The sequence below is a fragment of the Lissotriton vulgaris genome, chromosome 7, assembly GCF_964263255.1.
Source record: "Lissotriton vulgaris chromosome 7, aLisVul1.2, whole genome shotgun sequence".
NCBI classification, from domain to species: Eukaryota; Metazoa; Chordata; class Amphibia; order Caudata; family Salamandridae; genus Lissotriton; species Lissotriton vulgaris.
Window position 1 is genome coordinate 386,152,556 of NC_141695.1, and position 25,602 is coordinate 386,178,157.

At 44.3% G+C, this 25,602-nt stretch overlaps 1 protein-coding gene across 1 annotated transcript in view; it reads right to left on the bottom strand.

Moving 5' to 3' along the window:
* Nucleotides 1–25,602, bottom strand: part of HSD17B14 (hydroxysteroid 17-beta dehydrogenase 14) — a 69,468-nt gene that overhangs the window by 12,121 nt on the left and 31,745 nt on the right. Inside the window, exons 4-8 of the mRNA XM_086930335.1 lie at nucleotides 15,643–15,709; nucleotides 14,525–14,616; nucleotides 11,688–11,792; nucleotides 2,854–2,921; nucleotides 874–970 (exon numbers count right to left, since the gene is read on the bottom strand). Coding sequence (XP_086786461.1) covers nucleotides 874–970; nucleotides 2,854–2,921; nucleotides 11,688–11,792; nucleotides 14,525–14,616; nucleotides 15,643–15,709 — 429 coding nt within the window. The remainder of the gene's footprint in view (nucleotides 1–873; nucleotides 971–2,853; nucleotides 2,922–11,687; nucleotides 11,793–14,524; nucleotides 14,617–15,642; nucleotides 15,710–25,602) is intronic.

Consider the following 25,602-nt stretch of genomic DNA (forward strand, 5'->3'; position numbering starts at 1 on the left):
GTGCTAATGTCTGTAGCAACCTTCAGCAATTGACCACAAGAGTCACATCTGAGAGGCAATGTTGTATTGGCTAGATCAATCTGGTGTGTCCCGGACAAGCAGGGCCTTTAAGGAGCATCAGCTCATCACAAGACCATCTCATGACCTTCTCGCATCCCCAACTGGCAGCATGGCTGGCGCTGGCAGCGTTCGGGTTGCAGACAGGCGTAGACGGGCTTGCCTTTGGTGCGCCGGCGGCACGTCTGCTGCGTGCGTCTGCTGCGCAGCCGAGCAACCATCCCACCTTAGTACCTGGGGGCAGGAAGTGCTATTGTATTGTGAGCGGAGTCGCGTCCCTCCGTTCAAGCTGCACTGAGAGCCGTGATGGACTGGGGATCTTGACACAAAGCAATTGAGGATATACAGGTCACAAAAGTAAGAACCAACTTGTTTTAAAATGCGGCGATCAGGGTTTCAGAGCAAGAATTAAGAACACTTATTTTTAAAATGCGGCGATCAAAGTTCAAGAGCACTGCCTGATATTTAAAAAATGTGGCGCACAGAGCTTAGCACCACTTCCCAGAAGTTAGCTTTGCAGCGCGTATCATCTACTGCTGTGCGGCCGAGCAATCATCCCACCTTTGTACCTGGGGGCCGGAAGCACGATTGTATCCATTTACTTATTGTATCCATTTACTTATAACAGATACTGCGTGTCTAGTTTTACGGGTAGCCAACAAGTACAAAAGTATCTGTCCCCATCAGAGGTGCCTGTTTCTCCATGAAAAGCACACCCACAGCCAGGTACAAATTCTCATGCCACATCACCCCAACAGAGCTTGATGAGTGACAAGGTGGATAAGCGTGGCGACCAAAAGCCTACCGAAAGCCTACCTGCGCATCCCGCCCTCCTTGGATCATTGCCTCAGGGTTGGATGAAGCACTGGAAAGTTCTTCCCACAGTGGTGTCCAGATATTCCCTGGGGAAATACTAACAGATGCAAAAAGATTAATTTCATGATTAAAGTTGAAAAGTTTTTTCTAAGATAGAACTTTAAAACTCCATATTGATAGCGGTTCATGCAGCAACATATCCCAACAACCACTAGTCTATAAAAATATAGAAACATACAACCAGCTGGCCTGGTTTCACTTAGAGCCAACGTCCTGCAATCCCTTACTCAACCCCCCTGGCTTCATGCACAACCTCCTCAAAACCATCTTGTAAAGGGCATTTCTATGATCCTATTGAAGAGGTATTTCTTTTTAAAGGGGACATTGTCAGCGAAGCACATTATTGACACAACATTAGCCATTCTCACCTCCCCCTTAGACGTAATGTAAGTAAGTTGGACATAGTCAACAATGCCGCAGGGTATGCTTGGTGCCTTTTTGAAGGTGAAGGGCAATGTGCTGGGGAAGCCACTGCCAGACCACATTAGAGTCTACAGGTATCTCTTCTCACCCAGAAAAGAACCTTTTTCGATAAGGCCCCAGGTAGTCACGTGTCAGAGGGAAGAAATAGATCTTTTAGGTATGGGCATTGACAGCACAGTCGTCAAACAGACCAGTGACTAACAATGTACACAGAATTCTTTGGGTCTGCCTCTTCCAACTATTGGCTTTCTTGGACTAGTCTCTTTCTGCCATGGGTTTGAGACTTTGGCCATCATGTCTAAGTTTAGCCTCTTGCAGCATTCATCTCTCACCTATTCATATTAGCTCTTTGAGTGGATCATTCTGATTTCCCCCAAATCCCAGTCTATTGATCTACATGAGACACTATTTCAACTATAGCCTTCTCTGTCTGTTCCTGTTAGCTTCACTTGTCTTGCTCTAGTGTGCTAATGAAACATGTGTTAACGCATTAAACCCAGATCTATTAACTTTGCCAATGCTTGTTTAAAGATCTTCTCTCCAGAATGAGGATTGAAAATTATACTTGTAACAAAAAGCAAGATGATCTGGCAGAAAATCAAGAGATTCCGCTGACAGGCCATGACTCTGAAAGGCTGAGAGGGCTGAGACCGAGCCGGTCACATTTCGGGCAAGGCCATTTGCAAGTTAAACAAACATTGGCAAATACAGTAGGTCTCGCCTTTGTGTAGAAACACGCAACCCAAAATAACACCTGCACTTCTTTTTTTATTTTAGTTACCGATACGATTTGATTCAGTAAAACGCACATAAGCTTTTTTAAAGCGGGTGGTCGGGTGATGCAGAAGCAACACGGGGGTGGGTGGAGGAAACAGCAAAGTAGTGGGCAAACAAGGGAAGCAACATGGGAGGTCGTTGGTGGCATTGAAGCAATACGGAGAGAAGACACTGAAGCAACACCGGAGGGGGAAGGAAAGCAATACAGAGGTGAGAGGACGTGGGTAGAGGGCAGCATTGGTGAGAAGCACACGGGCAAACACAAGGGGAAGGAGGGGGAGGAGAAGCAGTCGGGCAATAGTGAGCAAAACAGAGTCCTCCATGTTCTTGGTAAGCCACAATATACATCACAACAGACGGCACCTGTGCTGCCAAGTGCGCTCGACCTAACAAAGCCCAGTACAGAGCAAGACAGACTCAATCCCCTGACGGTCCAAGGTCATGGGCCTTTCGTTCTCATTGCTAAGCTTCTGCAGACTTGGCCAACTGTATTGGATTGGTGGGGTAAATTTGTCAGACTGGAACATGAGTAGGTCAATGAAAAATTGGACCTTGCAAAAGAAGTCTCCTGGCTCAAAATCCATTCCCATAACCTAATGATACCAGATACCAACCAAAGTGGGTGCAGAAACCAGCCTTTTTGGCTGCTCTGATGAGAGTGTGACACATATACCATTGACTGGCACCTACCTGTGTGAGAATGACCATCCCAATGCTTACCCATTCACCCTGACACCATGCCTACTCTCGTCGACTGCCATAGCCTTGGTCATAGCAGTGATAGCACCCTGGAAAAAAAGAAATCGAGTAAACAGCAAGATTAGTGAGTAGGCAAATTAGAAGCCAGCAAATGAGATACATTATCATGCAAGGGAAGTCAGTTTCTAAGGATTTCTATACCCCCTGACTTCTGATCATTAGCATTAAGGCTGGGCTTCCAGCAAGGAGGCACAAATCCCAGGAAACAGGTTGGACTAAGGACACAGCAGAGCAGTTTTGCACAATGACAGATAAGTATTAGTGCACACAAATATAGTGATATTCTCAACACACTGACCCATGACACACACTCAGGCATACCTCCTAACATGCGGAGCCCACGTGCATACAAGCCATTTCCTCTTTAAAAAAAGCGAAAGTATTCATTGTTTGACTAAAAATTATGCTCTCAGTTGAGCCAACAAGGCTAGAGATGCAAAAAAACAAAAAAAGTCATGCTTTCACTCAATCAATCAATCATAGCATTTGTAAAGTGCACTACATACCCGTGAGGGTCTCAAGGCGCTAGGGGGGTGATGCTACTGTTTGAAGAGCCAGGTCTTGCGGAGTCTCCTGAAGGTTAGAAGGTCTTCGGTCTGCCGTAGGCAGATGGGGCGGGTGTTCCACGTCTTGGCAGCGTGGTGGGAGAATGATCTGCAGCCGGCGGTCACGCTTTGGATGCGGGGGATGGTGGAGGGGGCGTGGTCTGAAGAGTGGAGCTGGCAGGCGGGGTGTAGAGGCGGAGTCATCTGTTGAGGTACGCTGGTCCGGTGTCGTGGAGTGCCTTGTGTGCGTGGGTGAGAAGCTTCAAGGTTATCCTCTTGTTGATGCGGAGCCAGTGCAGGTCTTTCAGGTGGGGTGTGATGTGGCTGCGGCTGGGGATGTCGAGGGTCAGGCGTGCGGAGGTGTTCTGGATGGGTTGGAGTAGTTTCAGGAGTTTGGCCGGGGCTCCTGCGTAGAGTGCGTAGCCGTAGTCCAGCCTGCTGCTAACGAGGGCCTGGGTGACCGTCCTTCTAGTTTTGGTGGGGATCCACTTGAAGATCCTGCGAAGCATGCAGAGGGTGTTGAAGCAGGAGCAGGAGACGGAGTTGAGCTGCTTTGTCATGGAGAGTGTGGAGTTGAAGATGACCCATAGGTTTCATTTGTGGTTGGTGGATGTAGGGGGTGCTCCTAGAGCCATCGGCCACCAGGAGTCATCCCAGGCCGAGGGGGTGGAGCCGAGGACAAGGACCTCCGTCATGTCCGAGTTCAGCTTCAGTCGGCTGTTCCTCATCCAGTTGGCGAGGGCCTTCATTTCTTCGTGAAGGTTGGTTTTGGTGGTGTGGGGGTCCTTGGTGAGCGAGAGGATCAGCTGGGTGTCGGCGTAGGAGATGATGTTTAGGTCGCGCTGTCAGGCGACGTGGGTGAGTGGTGACATGTAGACATTGAACAGCGTGGGCTGAGAGTTGAGCCTTGGGGTACGCCGCAGATGATCTCAGTGGCTTCGGAGCGGAAGGGGGGGGGGAGGCGGACGCTCTGGGTTCTCCTGGAGAGGAAGGAGGTGGTCCAGACCAGGGCCTTCTCTTGGATTCCGGCATCGTGGAGGCGTGTTCTTAGTGAGCGGTGGCAGACTGTGTCGAAAGCGGCTGACAGGTCCAGGAGGATGAGGGCCGCAGTTTCTCCATTGTTGAGCATGTTCCTAATGTCGTCGGTGGCGGCAATGATGGCAGATTTGGTGCTGTGGTTGCTACGGAACCCGGACTGGGATGTGTCCAGGATGTTGTTCTCTTTGAGGAAGCTGGTAAGTTGTTTGTTGACGGCCTTTTCGATGACCTTCGCTGGGAACGGGAGCAGGGAGATGGGTTGGTAGTTCTTGAGGTCCTTGGGGTCCACCTTGGGTTTCTTTAGTAAGACGTTGATCTCTGCGTGCTTACAGCTCTCCGGGAAGGTCGCTTTCTTGAAGGAGATGTTGATGGTTTTCCGGAGGTTGGGTGCTATGGTGCTGCTGGCTTTGTTGTAGATGTGGTGTGGGCAGGGGTCTTCTGGGGAACTGGAGTGGAGGGTGTTCATGATCTTGATGGTGTTGTTGGAGTTGATGTTGGTCCAGGTGCGCAGGCGGATGGTGGTCGTGGGAGCGGGGGTATGGGCTGTTGCCGGCGTGGTGACGGCGTCGAAGGTGTCGTGGATGTCTGTGATCTTGCAATGGAAGAAGGTGGCCGACGAGTCGCATAGGTCTTGTGATTGTGGGATGTCGCTGGTGTTGGAGCTGGGGTTGGAGAGTTCCTTCACAATGCTGAAGAGCTCTTTGCTGTTGTGTGCGTTGTTGTCTAGGCGGTCTTTGAAGGCAGTCCTTTTGGCAGATCTGATGAGTTGGTGGTGTCGGCGGGTGCCGTTCCTGTGGGTTGTTTAGCTTTCTGGTGTTCTTTCGCAGGTCCAGTTTTTTTCTAGTTTTCGGCAGGTTCACTTGGAGGTCTGGAGGTCTTCGGTGAACCAGCTGGTTCTCTTGCTGATGTGGGTGTTCGGGGGTTTCGTAAGCGGGGCGAGGGTGTTGGGGCAGTCATTGATCCATTGTTTGAGGCTCGGGCTGCGGCGTCTGGGTCGGTTGGGTCTGCAGGTGGGTTCTGGGCGAGGGCGGCGGTTAGCTAGTGCTCCTCGTTGATCTTGCCCCAGCTACAGCGAGGCATCTGCTGGGTGCGGTGGGTTTCCGGAAGGTGAAGTGGATGCAGCGGTGGTCGGTCCAGTGGAGTTTGGCGGTGCGGTCGAAGAAGACATGGGTGCTTGCTGAAAAGATGGGGTCAAGTGTGTGGCCGGCGGAGTGAGTGGGTGCTGTGACGAGTTGTCTGAGTCAGAGGTTGCCAAGGTTGTCGATCAGGGTGGAGGAGTTGGCGTCGTTGTTGTTCTCGAGGTGGAAGTTCAGGTCCCCGAGGAGGATGTAGTCCGTGGAGGCGAGGGCGTGTGTACTGACGAGGTCGGTGATGGAGTCGCAGAACTGCGGTCGGGGTCCAGGGGGTCTGTAGATGAGGGTGCCTCTGAGGGAGGTGTTGGGGTCGGTGTGGATCTGGAAGTGCAGGTGTTCAGCCGTGCTGAGTGTGTCGTCTGCGTGTGTCGAGATTTTGAGAGTGTTTCTGTGGACGATGGCAATTCCTCCTCCTATTGCATTGGTGCGGTCCTTGAGGGTGATCTTGTAGCCTTCCGGGTCGCCTATGGCGATGTCAGGTGCCGAGGAGGGGGTCAGCCAGGTCTCAGTCAGGAAGGCGACGTCTGGGGTGTTGGTGTCGAGTAGGTCCCAGAGTTCGACGGCGTGTTTGCGGGCGGAGCGGGTGTCGAGCAGGATACATCTGAGGAAGTTGGTTTCCATGTTGGGTGGGTTGGCGGGCCAGATGCTGGTGAAGCTGCAGTTACAGCAGGAGAAGGGTTCTTGGGTGTGTTTCGGGGCGGCCAGGCAGCAGGTGCGAGATCGTCCGGCGTTGAGTGCATGGAGAGTGCTGGAGTCGTAGTGGAGGAGGGTGTTGTGGTGTATGCGGGGACCAGAGTTCCTGGCGCTGGGCATGATTCAGGTGCGGACGGGCGCAGACGGGCTTGCCTTAGGTGCGTCTTTGGCGCGCCTGCGGCACGGCCGCGCAGGTTCCGGCATATATGGGGAGGTGGGAGGGAGGAGCAGCTGGGAGGCGGGAGCAGCGAATGGGCAGTGGTCAGTCAGGGGGGCTGGGACGCAGGGGACACAGAGGCGGGGAAGACGAGGGGCACAGAAGGCAAAAAACAGGGCACAAGGAGGGGGAAAACAGTGGCACAGAAGGCAAAACAACGGGGCACCATGACGGAAGAAGCACACTTACGAGCGAGACCTCAGCAGCGGCAGGGGCACACAGGCGGAGCTGTGCGGAGGGGGAGCGACCTAATTGAACTCACATTCAATTACATTTTTCGTTAAGTGAGATTATTTTTAATGCACTTGAAAAACGCATTTCCTTTTTTGGACTAATGTTCACAGTAGTGTGTTTGAAAACATACTACTAACAACTGAAAGCCCGAGCACACATTTTCGAGTTATGCTATGCTAATTGCAACATAAATGCTCATGATTCTATTTAAATTCTTGGACTTTTATTGTCTTCTTTGATGAACCAGCCAACACGTATTTCGTCATCCGAGAAGTTAACTCATGACTTCCTCAGGGCTGGAAAGACAATTATATGACAAACACTTGCATTGTGTACAAAGAACATTACATTATACATATTAAACCTCGTGGAGACCCACACTTCAATATGTATCTATAGCACTGAGGATATATCACAAAGTTGTGTTACAAATTATCATGCCTATAATGCCCAGAAAGTCAGTGTGTAGTGAGATTCTATAAAATCATCCTAGCAAGATATTGAGGGACGTGGTGCACTTATCAGTATCACTGACCATGCAAGTTAATGAAAAACAGCACTGACTCACACATTGAGGTGGTGGGGAAGATGCGCTTATTTTTGCTTTCACAGCGAGAGTGAACATCAATAGAAACCTATGAGCAAGAAAGTAGGAGGTTGCCTACCTGCCTTGATGCGATAATTTACAATAAACCTACAATAATGATGTAAATACTTGGTAAGGATCTGAAAAAAGTAATTCCAGTCGCGAGAATGGCAGAAGTACAACATAAATGAACATTTCTTTTTTTTTGTCCTACCTCTGCGCTAGTTATTTTTCCGTCTCGGACTAGTCTTTGAGTAATTGCCAGTGCAATGCAGAAAATAATACCCAACACTTTATTTAGCTCTGAAATGCGAATAATGGAAAGATTACCCTCAAATGTGTATTCTTAATAAGTTAAATAATCAATGATAAACATAGCAGTGCAGGAAGACCAAAAAAAAGGTGCATTATGTACGCAGTGGTAGTTAAGAGAGTCACTGCATCAACTAAAGTAAAGTTAGATACAGTTACAGTCAAGCGGACATCTAATAATTCATGAGGAGATATTCACCCCAAATGTATTGGGAGAGAAGACAATGCTACAATACGCTGAGACCAAGTAAACATAGGAGTCATAATCAAAGTATCTAGGGGAATAGTAGAAACTTCATAAGGTAAATGACCATAACTTATTTAGCAACTAACTGTAATAGAAAAACCCAGGCTTAACGTGCACACCTAAGTATGGACGGCACATGATAGAACATGAACAAGGCTAAATCTTACCCAACACGCATGCTGATCTGCGTGGTGTTGTCAGGTAAATACGGTGATAGGGCATCAAGTATTGCCTGGTGTGCAAATGTAAATTAGAAAGCAATAGTGCTTAATACTCTCTACATATTGGAACTGTAAGTACCTGGTACACCTTGGTATGACCTACCATACAAGGGTGCCTACTCGCATCCCAAAACGGCTCAGAATACTGCCACAGCGTGGGTTCACTTCGAAAAAACAGGAAGTAAAATAGCTGGGACAGGAACGCTAGAACGTGTCTCTGTGTCCCCATCAGAAACGATCCGCCATGTTGAGTTTCTGCGCCAAGAGGGCCAGATGGAAAAGAAGAGAATTGTGCTCCAATCGAGTAAATTGCAAGTAATGTGGCTAGGACTGGAATCACAGCAACAACTGGTCACCATATTGAAAGACCCGTGCGTACAGTGAGGACATGAAGAAATAACATTAAATAGCTGCAATAAAACGGTCAACCAAAGATGTTTGGAATAAGAATCGGTATCCAATCAATACCCTTCTGTGCAATAGCATTTTAGAAGTGACTAATAACAGATCTGTCAGGGGTGATAGCAGCAAAAAATTGAATGAATTTGCTCACCCCAATAAATTCAATAACAAGTCATCAATTGGTAAATGTATCAGAGTCACAGTTCACAGTCGATGGGTCAGTCACTGTTTATAAAAAAAAGAAGGCGAGAGGACAAATGTCTGCAAAAGTGAGGTAACTAAAAAATAGGCTGGCATCTAAGATTTACTTTACGTGTTGTCAAGATATAGAAAAAGAAAAAGAAAAAGAAAAAAAAGGACGGACAGAGATATATTAATTAGATTGAAGTCAAAGCCCAAGCAACCCATGCGATTCAAAAGGATACACCATGGCGCCACGTCCACTAATATGGAATACATCAAACACATTATATTGATGTCATTGTTATGTGATCATTAGTCACTAGACCATACATGTATTTATCATGGGGGACTTACATATAATAGATGTATATTGCAGCAAGTGCTGTATAGTAAGTCCACAGCAGAAAATGTATCATAATATACACATACAGCTCTTGATAACAAAATATGCAACATGCATGCACCAAAAGAAATATGGCAGGTTATCAAACATTATTATACAGCATATCATTATTCACCAAGAAAATAGTGTCATTCTTGATCCAAGTTCAAGCCACATTCAACCCCTTGTAAACGCATAATCCAGGTAGACTCCCTACGCCTGAGACAAAGTTATCTGTTGCCCCCTTTTGGATCTGTCACAAAAAATAAATGCCTTGTGTAATCCCTGAGAAATACACTCATTAATATGTGTGGCCGTGGGGTATTTTATGTCTCGATATCTAATGGCTCTCACATGTTCATTGATCTGTTCTTTCAATGATCTGATAGTACTTCCTATGTAGAATTTATGGCATTCACATTTCAGCATGTATATCATGTACTTGCTGTTACAATTGATCATGTGTCTAATTTCATAAGATCTCCCATTGGTATCCTTAAAGTATTTTGTATTGTCCATCCCCAATTTAAATGTACTGCAGTTGCCAGATTTGTAAAACCCTCTGCATCTTTGAGTAAGCCAATTGTCTTTGGGTATAGATCTGGTGTACGTATTTCTTGAATGCTGCCCTGCGAGGGGTAGTGTGCCGTCTGAGCTGCAATGGGAGGCGCCAGTCTGCTGCTCCAAAATAACTGACCTACAACTGTTTAATGATTATTCAAGTTAATTGTTAGCAAAGACTAGTACTGTTGAGCAGTTACAGGGCCCAGTACACAAACTGTGCTTTGGAATATTAAAGTAGTACTACAGTAGTATTACTTACTACAAAATGCAGTTTGCAGACCTACGGGTGCAAAACTCCACTTCCAACTCTCCTATATTTTCAATGGAGAGATTTCTGCACATGCAAGTTTACTACTTACTAGTAAATGTGTGAGACACTAGAGGAAGCGTGGGAAAATGTGGAATATCCAAAACAAAATGGAGGGGTTTAGAGAGGGATGTGGAGGGGTTTAGGGAAGGGCATGCTAATACAAACACCCACCTACAAAAGAGTAAAATTATTGCTATTCACAAACAACACCTTCAAAGTTACAACTGCCCTAAAAGTGAATAAACAGAAGTAAATGTATTCCTGCCCACTATGAGTAAGTATAGCATCTCACATAGACACTCACAGGTGCTGCAACAGACTCCCATAGAAAATAGAAGAAGAGACTTAACATAACACACTATAGGAAATAAGGTTAAAATAATTAAAATATTTCGACTTGTAAATTATGTGTATATACCTGTTTATTTAGCATTAAATATTCAGTTACTTTAAAAGTTAAAAGTTCATCTTATCAAAAAAATTATTTGAATTGAAAAATGAAAATATCAGTTACATTGACTAAACACAACTTGTAGTTACATTGACTAAATGTTGATTCTAAAAATTTGCTAGTAGTGTGTTTTTATTTTGTTTCTATTTTACAATAAAAGAAATAATTTATTTTAAAAAGTAATAACTTGTAATAATTTTTAATTTTGTTCCCATTGGAAGATATCCACCTTAGTGGCAGATATCTCCATCATGTTGGCAAAGAGCTCCGCCTGTGTGTGAACAGTTACAAGTAGTAACTTTACAATCCGACATTTGGCTACACTTCCTGGTTTGAGATGGTAGGGACATGCAAGTCTACACTTTGGAGTAAATGTCCACTTGTAAATGGTGAATAGGCAAAAGTAGTAAACTTACTCCAAAGTCTAAGAGTAAATCTACAAGTGTAGATTTTGTAAGCCCCTATGTGTTTACCACAGAGAAATCAATCCGATGTGCCCTGTTAATACCAAAGTCAGTTAATGACTGTCATTGTCCCTGTAGATATGTATACAAACCATCCCTTAAAAACTTGCAGGCAAATGTGCCCATTATTTGATTTTCATCATGGATCATCTCTGACAACTAGCAGGTTCAGACTAGATTTTCAGGACAGCCACATAAGGTACATTTACATACAATGGCTAAAAGGAAACTACATAGGTCGTGATTAACCTGAAAAACGGGCATCGATTGGGTACTCTGGAACTTACTCTGGACAGCCCTACTATATATAAGGGAGCAAGCTTAGATTCTTAATGGTGGTAAGACGCTTGACGTTTTAATGCTGTATTTTGTTGTTTATTATGAGTTTCAGTGTTGCAGTGGTATGTTTGCTACTGTTCCCGTTTTCTGTGCGAGCGCTCTGAAGCTGCTTCTGATATATGCGCGTTATGCAAATAAAATAAATACAACTAGAAATCTAGTAACGCACTACCTCTAATAAATGCTGCCTACACTTTTGTATCACCTTTTCTTTTCGACGTGTGCTGCCGTCTGGTGTTGTTATACTTCTCAGAATTTCTTTTAAGGCCTGTTTCTGTCTGCACTAGTTGTAATAAATATTTACTATTTAGGGTAACGAAGAAAAGATCTGGATTTAGCGGTCATCATCAGCACTGTCTTTTGTAAATGGATATCCACCCAACAAATCCAATACACACACCTCTGCAGGCAGCCTAAAGTAAAGTGAAAACTGCTCACTTGTCCTTTGCCAACACCTCCAGGGGTTGCCCTTACCTTGGTGGCAACATAAGGGATGGCGCTGCTCTGTCCGATAAGTCCCACGAGGCTAGAAAGGTTAATAATGTTCCCTTTGGTCTTTCGCAGGTGAGGCAAGGCGTACTGGAAGACAGACACAATAATGGAGATTACTGTATTGGAATGCTGCAACTATGTGAGCCCCATGCCCCCTATATCTATACAATCATCTCCTTATGAGCCCTCCCAAATAATATACGAGTCCCCATCACCAATAGGAGGCCAATGTCCATAAAAGCACTTCCTCACATGGCCACCAGCCCACACATATCGCCCCCTTGTGCATTGGAGGATGGTTAAATAGCCGAGTTGGTACCCATGAACACTCTACATGGTACCTAAATGTGCTTTTTTTTTTAAACGCACTACTCCGAAGTTCTGTGACCAAGATCTGGGCTGAGGGCCTTCACACTGGAGCTCATAGGCACAAAGGAGAAACACCTGCCCCATGAGGCAGAGAGCCTTGCTAGCTTGTGGTGAAACATGCACACAAGAAGGGACTTGCTGTAAAATAAGGTATCGCAAGGGAATTGAATTAAAGTCCTGCATGCTTTTGGTGACCATTGTTTTAATCGCCTGGGCAACCATAATACAAAGAGGCACAGTGCGGGACATACAAAAACTTCAGAAGCATTAAAATATTTCAGGAGAGTTGCAGAGTAGGAAAATGATAACGGGCACAGTGGAAAACTGCATTTTCAACCTCGCTCAGATTAAAACAATTTAATAAATAGCCGAATGAGTTTTTGAAGGTATGGACCTTCTGTATTCAGTAGAATTTATTTCAGTGCTTTGTATTGTCTGCCCTGCAAAACCCAACTGCTTCAAGGCACAGAGAGAATAAAAGGACTCGGGAATTTTTTGTACATGATTGTGAGTCCACGTGAGCAAAGAATCCTGGGAGCATAGGGTTTGGTGCTGAACATGGCGGATGATTGTACATGGTGTACACAATTTCGGTTTTGTGAGTGTGGCTTCCAATAAGATGGTGTAAGCAGGCTTTACAATGGATGCCTTCTTAGTCTAGGCCTAAAGAGCATGGGATGGGGCTGTTGTGAATGCCTTTAGGAAGGGGAGATGATGAGAAGCAGGTGAAAGGTATACATCACTTATGTGTTTGTATCTGGTATTCAGGGGTGCAAAAGAACAATTATCAGATGAGCAGAAATGTCGGTTGTGGGGGTAGGGCTTTCATTTTGCTGGTATTTAGGGGATGAGCCTTCTAGACATTTGAAGGTGACACAGATTGGCTTGAAGGAGTTTCTGGCCCGCAGAGGCTTCTGGGGTTGGGTTTAACATAGTGGTGGCTTTAGCGATGATCAGGCTGCTGACTGCATTTTAGTCTTTTTACAGTTATTTGGTTAGATGGGTTGAAAGGCCAGCATGGAGAGCATTGTTGTAGTTGAGTTGTAAGCTGGCCAGTGCACACTCTACCATGAATTGGTGTCTGGGAAAAGAGAGGTCAGGGTTTTGTGAGCTTAATTATAAAGGAAGAAATTGGCTGTAGAGTTCCCTTTCAATCAAGTACACTCTGTCTCTCAAAAGTGATATAGTAAATTACGATTTGCAGTTACTGACAACTCTATTCATTACATATTCTTAGTCTTAAATGCCATAAAGAATAAAATGTTGAAGCCTTTGACCAATTGGGTTGTTAGACACAATAGAGCCACCCAATAAGGACTGGGTATCATTAATAACAAAATTACAGAGCGTCCACCTAGGAATTGTTTTACAATTATTTACAATTTCAAATTAGTCACAAAAGTGATCACACATTAACCAATGCAAGGAAATTAAAGTTTTATACTATTATTTATTATTATTATTTAAGAATGCAACATGGCAAACCAAATACTACTAGATTTGCAGATCTAATTCCAAGTAGTATATAACACCTTTTGCTTTTTGTATGGGGAATCAAAATACCATACATAACAGAACTTTCAAATCATAATACATCAATTTCAAGATCATAAAAGATTCATATGTGAGCAAAACGATGTTGGGCGGACATTTTGAGTCGGGTGGAAGTGAACGCCGTGGGTTTCCGAATTAATTGATTAATACGCTTAAGAAGAATTCTGCTATTGATACAGGATACTGGTCTGAATAACGAAATGTAGATAAAAAATCTATTCGGCAAGTCTACATTGTGACACTGGTGTCCTTTGGAGCTTATCAACTTCCGGCTGGAAGTGATTGATATATATGTGCAACTTTTTTGTCCTGATGATGGTCCTGTGGATTGTTTAAACCGACGGTGGACCGAAACGTCGACGCCCAACATCGTTTTGCTCACATACGAATCTTTTATGATCTTGAAATTGATGTATTATGATTTGAAAGTTCTGTTATGTATGGTATTTTGATTCCCCATACAAAAAGCAAAAGGTGTTATATACTACTTGGAATTAGATCTGCAAATCTAGTGGTATTTGTGTTGCCATGTTGCATTCTTAAATAATAATAATAAATAATAGTATAAAACTTTAATTTCCTTGCATTGGTTAATGTGTGATCACTTTTGTGACTAATTTGAAATTGTAAAAAATTGTATAACAATTCCTAGGGGGACGCTCTGTAATTTTGTTTTTGACCAATTGCGGCCACTCAAAGTAATCAATAAAATAATCAGCAGATAGACAGACTCCGCACTCTGTTACTTCAGGTAGGTTCTTCCTGTGTAAGTGGTCATCAAGTCCTAACAAGACCTTTATAGGTTCTTTAGGTTCACTTCCACCGTATCTGGACAGACAGGTTCTAAGTCCCTTGAAGAATGGCACCCATTGTAAGCACCTAACGCAATTATATACCTTTGCTGTTAGGAAGTAGCCAATAAGATTGAGGTTCAAAAGGCTGCGGAAATCTTCTGCGCTGGTATCATCAATTGTCTGCTCTGGAGGATCTATAAATAAGCAACATCAGGGACTTAGTGCTGTGTAGGGGCAGCTGTAAAGAATACACTGGAGGCAGTGGACAAAGAGATTAGAAAGATTTCAGAAAGTGAGAGTCTATTTTAGATCAAACATGAATCAAGCTCCTCTGTGACTCCAGCCCCTTAAACTCTGTACAAACCAACATCACAAAGCTATGTGGATGAAATCAATAACAAACTGTTAATCTTGAAAAGCATACAATGTTTACATTTTCCAAAATATATAATGCCGTTGCTGATAGGAGTCTTTCTTCCCCCCATTATTTACAATTGAGAACTATTGATTTTTGTCACTTCCTTTGTATTTTATGTTCCTGTTTGAAGTCTAGTTCATGGATTCACTACTTCCATTTGGACATTGTTCGGTTGATACATCACCATTTGCTAGGATGGAGGGGGCACTGGGTGTGCCGCGGTCCACCTTTCTTTCTGTGACAAAACATGCGAGTTCTTCTAAGCCTACTGTATACCTTATGCAAGATTCATTTTGTTGAATTATTTTTGAGATTAAATAAAGTATTTAGCCACCCAATCTGTAGCGTGCACCCCTGGCGCCTTAGGGTGTACACCACATCCACAGGGGACAGTCTTCTTCTTGGCATACTCGGTGTAGGTGACGGCGTCCGGAATCACATTCTTCAGAAAAACCTTGAGCACACAGTGGGTCTCCTCATAGATCAGGCCAGAGACGCAATTGGATCCTCCACAGCCCGCTAAGAGATGAATAGCAATTTTGGTGATGCTCTGGATGTTGCCCCTAATCACTTTCCTGTGCCTCTTTTTACTCCTGTTGTATATACAAACATTTTCTATTACACTTTATGTGATGAGAGGCTTAGTAGCACACAGCTTCTGGTCTACATACAACTACAGACAAATATACATATGGATACATGAACATAATTCCCTCGCAAGGTGTTAGACAGAAGTGGTGCTGGCTGACTGGCGGTGCCCATACACCAAAAGTCGTGTGTATTGCATCGAAACAGTGCTTACGCCATCCGGCATTGTTGATGAGGCAGTCAATCTTTCCATACCGCTCCACTGTCATCTCGATGAGTCTCTGTAGAAGGTAAGAGGGAAGACTTAGGTGGTTCTGAAGACCTCAGTAACTGTAACAGAACTAGTGTGCATAATTCAGAACAGTGGTTGGCAGTACTGCACATCCCTTGCAGTCTGGCTTTACAAGTCTGTCAATGGAGCCAGCTTACAGTGGATGTGTGGCAGGTTTTCCACAATGAAACTAATTAAAATGCTTAGTTTAGTAAAAGGTAAATGTGTCTACCTTTACCCTCCACCAAGACAGAAAAGACAAAGTTGAAACAAGCTTGCTGGTCATGGGCAATAAACGTGAAAGATGTTATAACATTAAGGACAATGAGAGGTCACGTCTTAGTGTATTTTTTCAGAATTCGAGACCAGATCTCAACACAAATGTATTTTTTCATGTTATGTTATGTTAATATAATTTGTAAAGGGCATGAATCACCACGGAAGGGGCAACTCCGCACTACAGTGAACCGCAGGCAAGCGGTATTAGTTTTGAGAAGTTTCCTAAAGTGAAGGTAATCCGTGCACTTCCGAAGGTGAAAGGGTGGATGATTCCAGTAAATGAGGGTCAGGTAAGAGAAGGTTTTACCCACGAAGCGTGTTTTCCTAAAGCGAGGTATAGTGAGAAAAGATTTCACACCAAATCGCAAAGACCTGCTCAGCAGGTACAGAATGAGTTTTTCTGTTAGCTTACTAGGTCTTCTGCCATTCGGTGATTTGTGTACTACACAACAGATCTTGAATGTGATTCTCTTGCATATAGAAAGCCAATGGAGTGAGCTCAAGAGGGGGAGAGGGGGAGAGAGGCAGTTCTGGCCGGCATATCCTGGACCAGGTGGGTTGGGGTTTTCTGGACCACTTGAAGTTTGTAGAGTAGAGCCTCACTAGCAGTGGCTAAAAGAGCATTATAATAGTCTAAGCGGCTGATCGCCGGTGCCTGAACCAGGGCTTTTCTCACCGAAAGTGGGAGAAGTGGGAAAACTCTACACAGAAGACTCATCATGAGTAGTAGCACATAAAGTGAATACCCTTCACATTTCTGAGATACCACCAGAGACTTTTATTGTATTCCATGCTCATGTTTTATGTCCACTGAGACCAACATACACAAACTTTCAATAAATGTCCTGAAAAGTGCAGAGATATTGACAGTTCAGTCAAAACAGCCAACTCCTATATGGGAAGACTTTTTAACAAGCATTGTTTAAGAAACTGAGGCATGAAACCTCGACTACTTAAACGAAAGCAGGTACTTTGTGTAGAATGTGGGTAAAATGTACTTAAGAGCTATGGGTAAAAGTGTCATACCTTTTTGCTCGACTTTTAATTTAACTTAATATTTAGCTCCACGTAGGCAACACATGGCAACATCAATTAGTTTTCTTTCTGGGTATAGATTTCATATCTGACGTTTATGTAATCTGGTTTGCAAGCGAAGACAAGATGACTCTTTACATAACTTGACTTCTAGGCAGTTAACATGTGATGGACAAAACTCTCACACTGTCGGATTAGTTAAGAGCCACTCTGAGAATGCCCCTGCCCCCTTATAAACGTATATTTTAACTTTTTTATAGAGAAAAAAGCTGAAGTCCAAAGTTCAATGCCCATTCAGTGTAATGTATTGTGAAATCATAATAAACATAAGTGTGGCACTTGCCAAGCAAGCAAACACACACACAAAGAGTGACCTCAAGTGACTGACATAAAACATTCAGACTCAGAAGACAATTATGTGTTTTCTTCCGCCATCAAAAGCAAGGTTGCCCTTTCGTAGTTGCATTGTGCAACATGCTTCAACTTCGTGGCCTTTGGGGCAAGTGTGAGATTCTCATTACCAAATCTGTGCTGCACCATACAGTGTTAAGATTTGCCACCGCCCAGCCAACTATTATGCAGTCATTTTGTGGCTCCCATTCTGTGATGTTAATTTGCCTTCGGCTTCTGAGATCACTCCATCGGACCACTCATGGTCCATCCTTAGCCTTCAGTGGAGCCCGAGATCTGCTATAGAGCCCTTCTGGGATCTCATCATTTGAAACTTTGAGCGCATTTCATAATATAACGTTAAGTACGACATTTTCTCAATGCTTACAGCAGGCACTTGACAATCGAAGTTGTCTGTTGAGACAACTGCCCTACTTTTACTAGGGATTGACAAAAACACAGGTGCCATTCAATTCAATGGCCTTTCATGTCTTTGGAGGTTAAGGTTTGGCTAGGTAGCAGACTGTAAGTCCGAACTTTGACTTAAGGTGAGTTCAAGGTGTGGATCATTTGAGGAGTCTGCATAGAATGTTATAGATGATGATTTATACTGAGGTTTTAGAACTAGATGACTTACTTGAGTGAATCTTGCTTCACTTAATTAGGTGACTTTAATTGGGTCAGTATAGTCTAGTTCTGTGGAAGGGAAACTAAGAATAGTTGCCTAATTAAGTTCCTCATGTAGTCTTGAGTTTTCTTTCCATTGCACTATTGCCACACTCATCAGGGCTCCTTAAATTGGAAGCTAAACCCTTATTTGTGGATTATCTTGGAACATGCTCCCAGTTATAATTGATTAGGCACTTTCTAACATGCATCAAAAGTGGCCGTAGCATGACTCACTTAACTTCAGAGGTGATATGAGATATGTCAGCAAAATGAGATCATGTACCGTAAAGCTACTTTACTCCCAAATCAGTGAATTTGTTATTCCATGTTTCTCTTCCCTCATACTGCCATCCATGCCCTTTCTAAAATATGCACTTGTGCTGCTTCCTGACTACTGCTTCCTCAGTCTCCATGAGCTGTCTTGAGGTTATTAGGTGCAACTTTATGTGGTCTTTTGTTAGGGACTGGATGGCTTGTCACACAGAGTGCATCATTTGTTAGCAAAAGAAACCTGGACGCAGCCTCCTCATCAAACTGGTCAGTCTTCCTAAAACCACATCTCTCTAATCTGCGTCTGCCTCTTGACACCTCTTTCTGTTGCCATCTTCTTTGGAATGCAGATTATTAATAATTAGACTATTGACAAACCACACCAGTTAAGATGTGCAAATGTAAGGGGTGAATTTTATACTACATTAACTGTGAATATTATTGCTCAGTGTGTTTGCAAATGTATAGACATGAGAGAATTTTGTTGGCTTCAGAAATGGTCAGATGACTACAATTATGTAGTAGAGAGGGCCAATAAGAAGGGTCAATAGGGATGTCCTATTGCAAGCATGTTAGTTGTAACTATAACAGCTGTGGTTCATACTCAGAGAAGTTGTGCTGACTCAGCTGTCTAGTAGTACAGCATACCAAGCATCCTACGCAAAGTTTGAGGAAATGGCCTTAATGTTGCAAGCTCTTTCATGCCTCAGTACTGCCCACAACTCCCTCAACAGCCCCTAGCTCCAGATCTGGACGCTTGCCCCTAATCTGGGCCTTCCGTTGTCCGATACATGAACGAATATTTCCAAATACCACAGTGTCACTACATCCTGGAATATGTGGTCGGCAAGTACCCTTGAAAGCGGACATCTTCACACGAGTCAAAAGTCAAAGGCATTAAAGAAAACTTCCTTGTTGGATGAAGATTTCAAAGGATTGAAGAAAAATAGAAATCTGGAATGGGATAGTGGAATTCCCCAGGATCATGAAGTCAGGATCAGCAAGTGGAAATGCAAGGAAACAAGCGAATGAACACATCTTTGTCCTGATACACCCTCCAACCAGAATAAAGCCTTTATATAAAAAAAGAAGAGAAAAAGGAAATTACATCAAACATCACAATACAGGAAACACAAAGGATTGGGAAAACCAGAAAGGAATCAAGAAAGAAACAACCATGATGGAAAAGGGGAAAAACACAGGAACAAAAACCTGAATCTAGTTGAGGCAGCTGCAAACCCCTATGCAGGTGGTTACCATTTTGGAGCTGGAGAAGCAAGAAGAGGCAACCAGGAGACCCCGAGCATGAGGGAAGGCAGCTCCACGAGAATGAAAGTTGCAGACCACAGCTTAAGAATTCATGCAGTGTTTCCTGAGACCCGGGAAGAGCAGGATTGCACAACGTAACTATCACAACATTACACCCCTTCTCGAGGCACCAGGCTTCTAAGGAAAGGCCAGAAAAAATTGACAAATCAACCTAGGGGTCCTAGACTGAAAGGGCAGCAACCCTTGAACGCTCACTAGCAGGATAGCCTTTTAAGGGAACAAAACAATGTAAGCGTTCTCTAAAAATCCAGTAATCCCGGAACTTACCAACTTCGCACTCTGGTTCTCCGTCTACCATAACCAGGGCCAGCTTTAGGCGTGGTGGGACCGGTGCAGCTGCACCGGGTGCTTACCTGGAAGGGGGCACTCACCTCAGCAATAATTTATGATTTAAAAGCACCTGCTGTGGAATTCCTTGTGGTCCAGCTTTCAAGCAGCAATACAAATATAAAGATAACTCTTGTGATTAATGTTCCTGGTAGAGATTGAGATCAGAATTTTGTGTAGTGGCGGTTTTGACTCGCCATGAAGTAGTGTAGGGGGTTAATATGCCTGCTGCACAAAACAGATCTGTATTTTATGTGAACAACTGAGTGGATTGGTAAAGCCAGCCTTAACCAGCACTTTACAATAAATGACATATATGTGAGAGAGGAGATGATGAGTGCTTTTGCTGGGTGGTAGTGAGGGAATCCGAAGAGGAGGTCAGGGGATGGGGGAAAGTGGGTGCCAAAAAAGAATGTCGCGCCGGGCGCCATCAGCGCTAAAGCCGGCCCTGACCATAACTGAAGTGGGAGGAGAACTCGGACAAAAAGGATCAGGCACAAAAGGCTTCATCTTGAAAGACATGACAAGTAGGGTGAATCACCCAAGAGTTAAAGACAGAGCAACAGGGCCTAAATGTTACATTATTGATTTGTGTGGTTATTAAAAAAGGAACAAAAAAAATTGAGGACAAGACTGGACTGGCAATTTTCGGTGCGCAAGAACCTATAAGACAGTCAAACCTTCTCTCCTACCTTAAAGTTTGGGACCGGTCTTCTTAATCTATCTGTTCTAGGCTAGCCTTCATAGCAGTTTTAGAATCTTGTACATTCCAGACAGTCACTTTTCCTTTTAGAGTCAAGTATTCTAGGAAATCAGCAACAGCAGGTTCAAGAGGAGTGGATAATGGAGTAGATGGAAAGAAACGTGGATGGAAGCACTGCATACAATAGAATGGTGAAACCTTGGTAGCAGAGTGAACAGAGTTGTTATACGAGAACTCTGCTGAGGGAAACAATTTTGCTTAGTTGTTTTGAGAGGCATTGCAGAAACATCTTAGCTACTGTTCAAGACTATGGTTGATCCGCTTAGTCTTTCCATTGGATTGTGATGGTAACTTGATTAGAGCTTGATGGTTGCCCAGACCAGTGCAAATAGAGTGCTAGAACCTAGAAATGTACTGAGAGCCCCTGTCTAAGAGCATAGTGTGGTTTCACTCACTGCTGCAGCCATTGATGACGGGTGTCTCAGAGACATAAAAGCACGCAGGATATTCCCAACTCTCGGACCCCGGACCCCCGGGAGACACAGTTATTATTAAGTGCTGCCTCGCCCCAGCGTCAGCGTCAGGAAGAGGCGGGGCATGACCACCCTCCTTGGTCCTGGTCACGGAGCTATACGTCGCAGACAGGCTTCCTATTGCCTTGCAAAACCATCTCAGAAGGGTATTTGGTGACCCTTCTCACCCAGAGTTTCTTTGAACTGCTAACAACTGAAAATGTAAAGCAACAGAATCGCTTCCTGGGAAATGGAATAAAAGTTCAAAAACTGCCCCCTAGGTTGCGGACTGCAATTCTACAACTATCGTGTCTCTGGACGATATTGACGCCCTCATCGAAGAGTTTGGGTCTCTTCTAGGGGTAGGGGGTATCAGGGGGGGTACTGGTGCAAAACAAAGTAAAGTTGATGGAAAACTAGCTCCGATCTTTGCATCTAAGTGGAGAACTGCCCAGCAGACTACACCCCTTGTTCCAAAAAGCAAAGATTATTCATCCAAAACTGACAGAGGGTGCGTCTGCGGACAGTCTTCCCTGTAATAATCGTGCTTGTCATGGGTCTGTCCCTTTGGAGCCAGTTATTGTTTACTCCAATAGGTTTGCAGTATTTACCGACCCCCAGCAGAATGTTACCACAGAGGGGGTTGTTGAGAAGGTTGAGAGGGCAGCCTGTGCAGCGGGGAAGGATTACGGGGGTTGGTTAGTAGCAAATGTATTGGATGGTTCGAATAATGGGGTGGATATGTATAGCGTCATCACACGGATTAAGAGCTTGCAGGATGAGGGAATGGAGCTGCGGCCACAGCTGGCATCTGTAGAGGGGAGGTTGAGAAGCTGAAAAATCTAAAAATGACCCAGAGCGGGCAATCTGTCACTGTAATCCAAAACATTAGCGACACTGCACTGATAGCAGAACAAAACAAAAGTGGAGATCAATACGTAGGAACTAGACAGCTGCTGCCCAGAGTGCCTGTTTAAGTCGATGGACAATCCATCCCATGGGGCCCTCTCCAGACCGTACCATCAGGTTTAGGTAGGAGGTATGAACCTACAAAAGAAAGAACTCTAAAAGAGAAGAGCCAAAGGGAATGGTCAAGAAGTAGTCACATAGCCACTACAGAGAAGCAGAGGGGTTGGTCGGAGTGGGGATTTGGACGAGGGTGGCAAGAAACACCATACTGTCTACCTGATCAAAGCTTGCAGAATGGGCAAAAGAGGGTGAGGAATGATTAACAAGTTTATTCATTATATAAGACATGCTAGGAAATGCTACTCTAATCAGGTCAGATATCATGCATGCCAAAAGATCTCAGGACCCAGTCTCTTTACGGGCCCCTGTGGACTGTATTGAGCTAAGATTAAAAAACCAAGAATTAGCCGAGGGGATGGTAGGTTTGGAGTGGAAGAAAATTCTCCCAAACAGTACACTCCTACGGTTCAAATTCAGCATCCGGGTGTTACACGATCTGGTAGTATATCGGGGTTGTCATTGGTTGACTTCCCCCTCCCCTTCCAGCAACTAGCGTTAAGGACCCTCCACTAGACATAGCCTGTGTCCACCATACACCTGCTTGTGATATGGATGGTGTTACTTTCGTAAATCTGTCTTGAGGCGTAGATGGATCCTCAAACAATCGCCAGTCTAGACCTGTACCTAATCTGAGTATTAGATCATGGAATATTGCAGGGCTACCTTCCAAACTGGGTGATGAAGATTGGGAGGTGCTCATGGGATCAGTTTGGTATCTGTACGCTACAGAAGTCCTGGAGTTTGAATTCTATGCATAGACCAGACAATGTTAACTTCATTGTACCAGCAACCTCCAGTGGGAAGGGGCGCCCCCCTCAGGAGAGTTGATGATACAGAGTTATATCGCTCTGAACACAACATCGAGCTCTGTGTATGTTCCATCTCTAGACATACAGTGAATTAAAATAATTGGGTTGAATAACCTGGACGTTTATTTGTATAATGTATATAAATGGGGGGGGGGGTAAAAGGTTGCAGAAAAAAACCCTACCGTGAAGCAATTTGGACGCATAGAGAAACATTTACATCTCATGACAATAAGATTATAGCAGGGGATTTTAACACCACCTTTGAGCTCATGGGAGGTGATGGTTATTTGCTTAACTAGGAAGAGGACTTGGAAGGAGGGAGTGGAGGATTCCCACTTCTTGATACTCCGCCTGTAAAAAGGTGGTCTGCAGCTGCATAACATCTGCCTCCCCTTACATTACCCTAAGGGTTAAAGGCATGCAAAGGAGACACTAGGTCTGATCCCCCTGCAGCCCACACTTACAATTGAATAAACTGCTCCGCCAGGATCGACTACATTCTCCCTATGGAAATTTGTGGATGACAGTCTGATTTCCAATTAGAGTGACACTGACCATAACGTTGTTGTGTGTACAATGAAAAATTTCACTGGGCACCAAGAACATGTTTTATTCTCACATTCCTTTAATATGATAGAAAGGTGTATTGAGAAAGGCGAGGTAAACATAGGGGAATTATGGAGTAGAAGTATAAAGATGTACAGGGGGAATTAAATTGAGAGGAGTGAGGTAGAAGAGGCGAGGTTAAGTACGGAGAGATACATCAGATACATGATCATTTTAACTTTGCCTTCCAGCACAAGGGGTACGTATGGGCAGACTGGACACGCACACAAAGCTTCTGTGATGCGAGCATGCCCTCTGCATAATAAACAGATTGTTGCAAATTTGATAGCTGTCATTGTGGTGGAAATTGTGGGGTTTCTGGCTCAATCTGGATTGGGGCCCATTGTAAGGTGGGGGGCTGGCAAGTGCCCATTATGCTCATGCCTTAAAAAGGCTCTGTCTCAGCATTTGTTATGTTATGTTATATTAATTAAATTTATAAGAAGCGCGCGATTACGCTTGGTTGTCCTGGAGCTAAGTTCAGCCTACACGATGGTCGACGCGGTTAATGAGAGAACAACCAGGTCATGAAACCCCTTCTGAAGGAGAGAAGATTATCAGCATTCCTCCGGTGAAACGGCAAGCCTTGGATGTGCAGGTAACAAAACTCTTTCCTCCCCAGCTGGTTTTTTTGAAGGTGGGTATTTGAACATATTTAGCTCCCAAGGATGGTAGGGTTCTAATGGGGGTGTACCATTTGAACCTTTGCCTCAGATGGTCGGGCTGATACCATTAAGGGCCTTAAAGGGTATACAAAGGGCCTTAAAACGAACCCTTTGTTTCACCAGGAGTCAATGTAACCGAGTTAGTTCTCCTCGGACCAAAACAAATTTAGGTATGCCGGACAGAAGTCTAGCAGCTGCATTTTGGACTATCTGAAGCCTGTTGAGAAGTTGTTTTGGGGTATTCTGGAAGATGCTATTGCAGTAGTCCAAGCGTAACATTACAAGAACTGTGACAACCATCCTGAAATTGATGTCCGAGAGATAGGGTTTTATTTTCCTTAAAGTTCGCAGAATCAGGAAACAGGAGGATACTACTGAGCTAATGTGATCACAGAAAGTGAGTCTATTGTCGACGGTTACTCCTAAGTTTTTTACTTTGGGGGTGGGAACACAATGGTTTCCCATATCTGTTGGCCACCAGTCTGGGGTCCAGACATGAGGGTTGTTGCCAAAAACAATCACCTCAGTTTTGTTGGCGTTCAGTTTTAAACAATTTGCCGACATCCAGCGTGGAATAGCCCTCATGCAGTCATGAAAACAAGCTCCTGTTTCTTTTACCTGACTGTCTTTGAAGGATAGCACAATCTGAGTGTCGTCGGCGTAAAAAGTCAGCTGAAAACTAAACGATCTTATCAAGGCTGCCAGGGATATCACATAGATATTAAAGAGCGTAGGGCTCAGTGACGACCCCTGGGGCACCCCACAAGGCAAGCTAAAAGGCTGAGACTTATTGTTGTCCAAGTCGACGGTTTGAGATCTATCCGATAGGAGGGAGTGAAGGAATTTCCAGGCAACTTTTCTTACCCCCACCTCCGACAACCGGTCCATCAAAACTTTGTGATGGACCGTATTGAAGGTTGCTGATAGATCTAACATTATTAGTATAGCCTTCCCACTACAGCCTAGAGCCTCCCTTACCTCCTCACAAGATTTAATTAAAGCTGATTCTGTACTATGTTCAGCTGTGAATCCCGCATTGGGTAGGATCAAGTACATTGTTGCTGTGAAGAAAACTACTGAGCTGAGCATTGACTTTTCAATGATTTTTGCGGGCAAGGGGAGTCTCGATAGTTACCCGGGTCAGTAGGGTCTAAGGTAGTTTTTTTTAAAAGAGGGCAGAATTGAAGCCTTCTTCCAAACTTTAGGGAAGCTCCCGGAAGTACAAATGTTGTTAATCAAAGGATTAAGCACCAAGCAGATTACTTCAGGAATGGATTTAC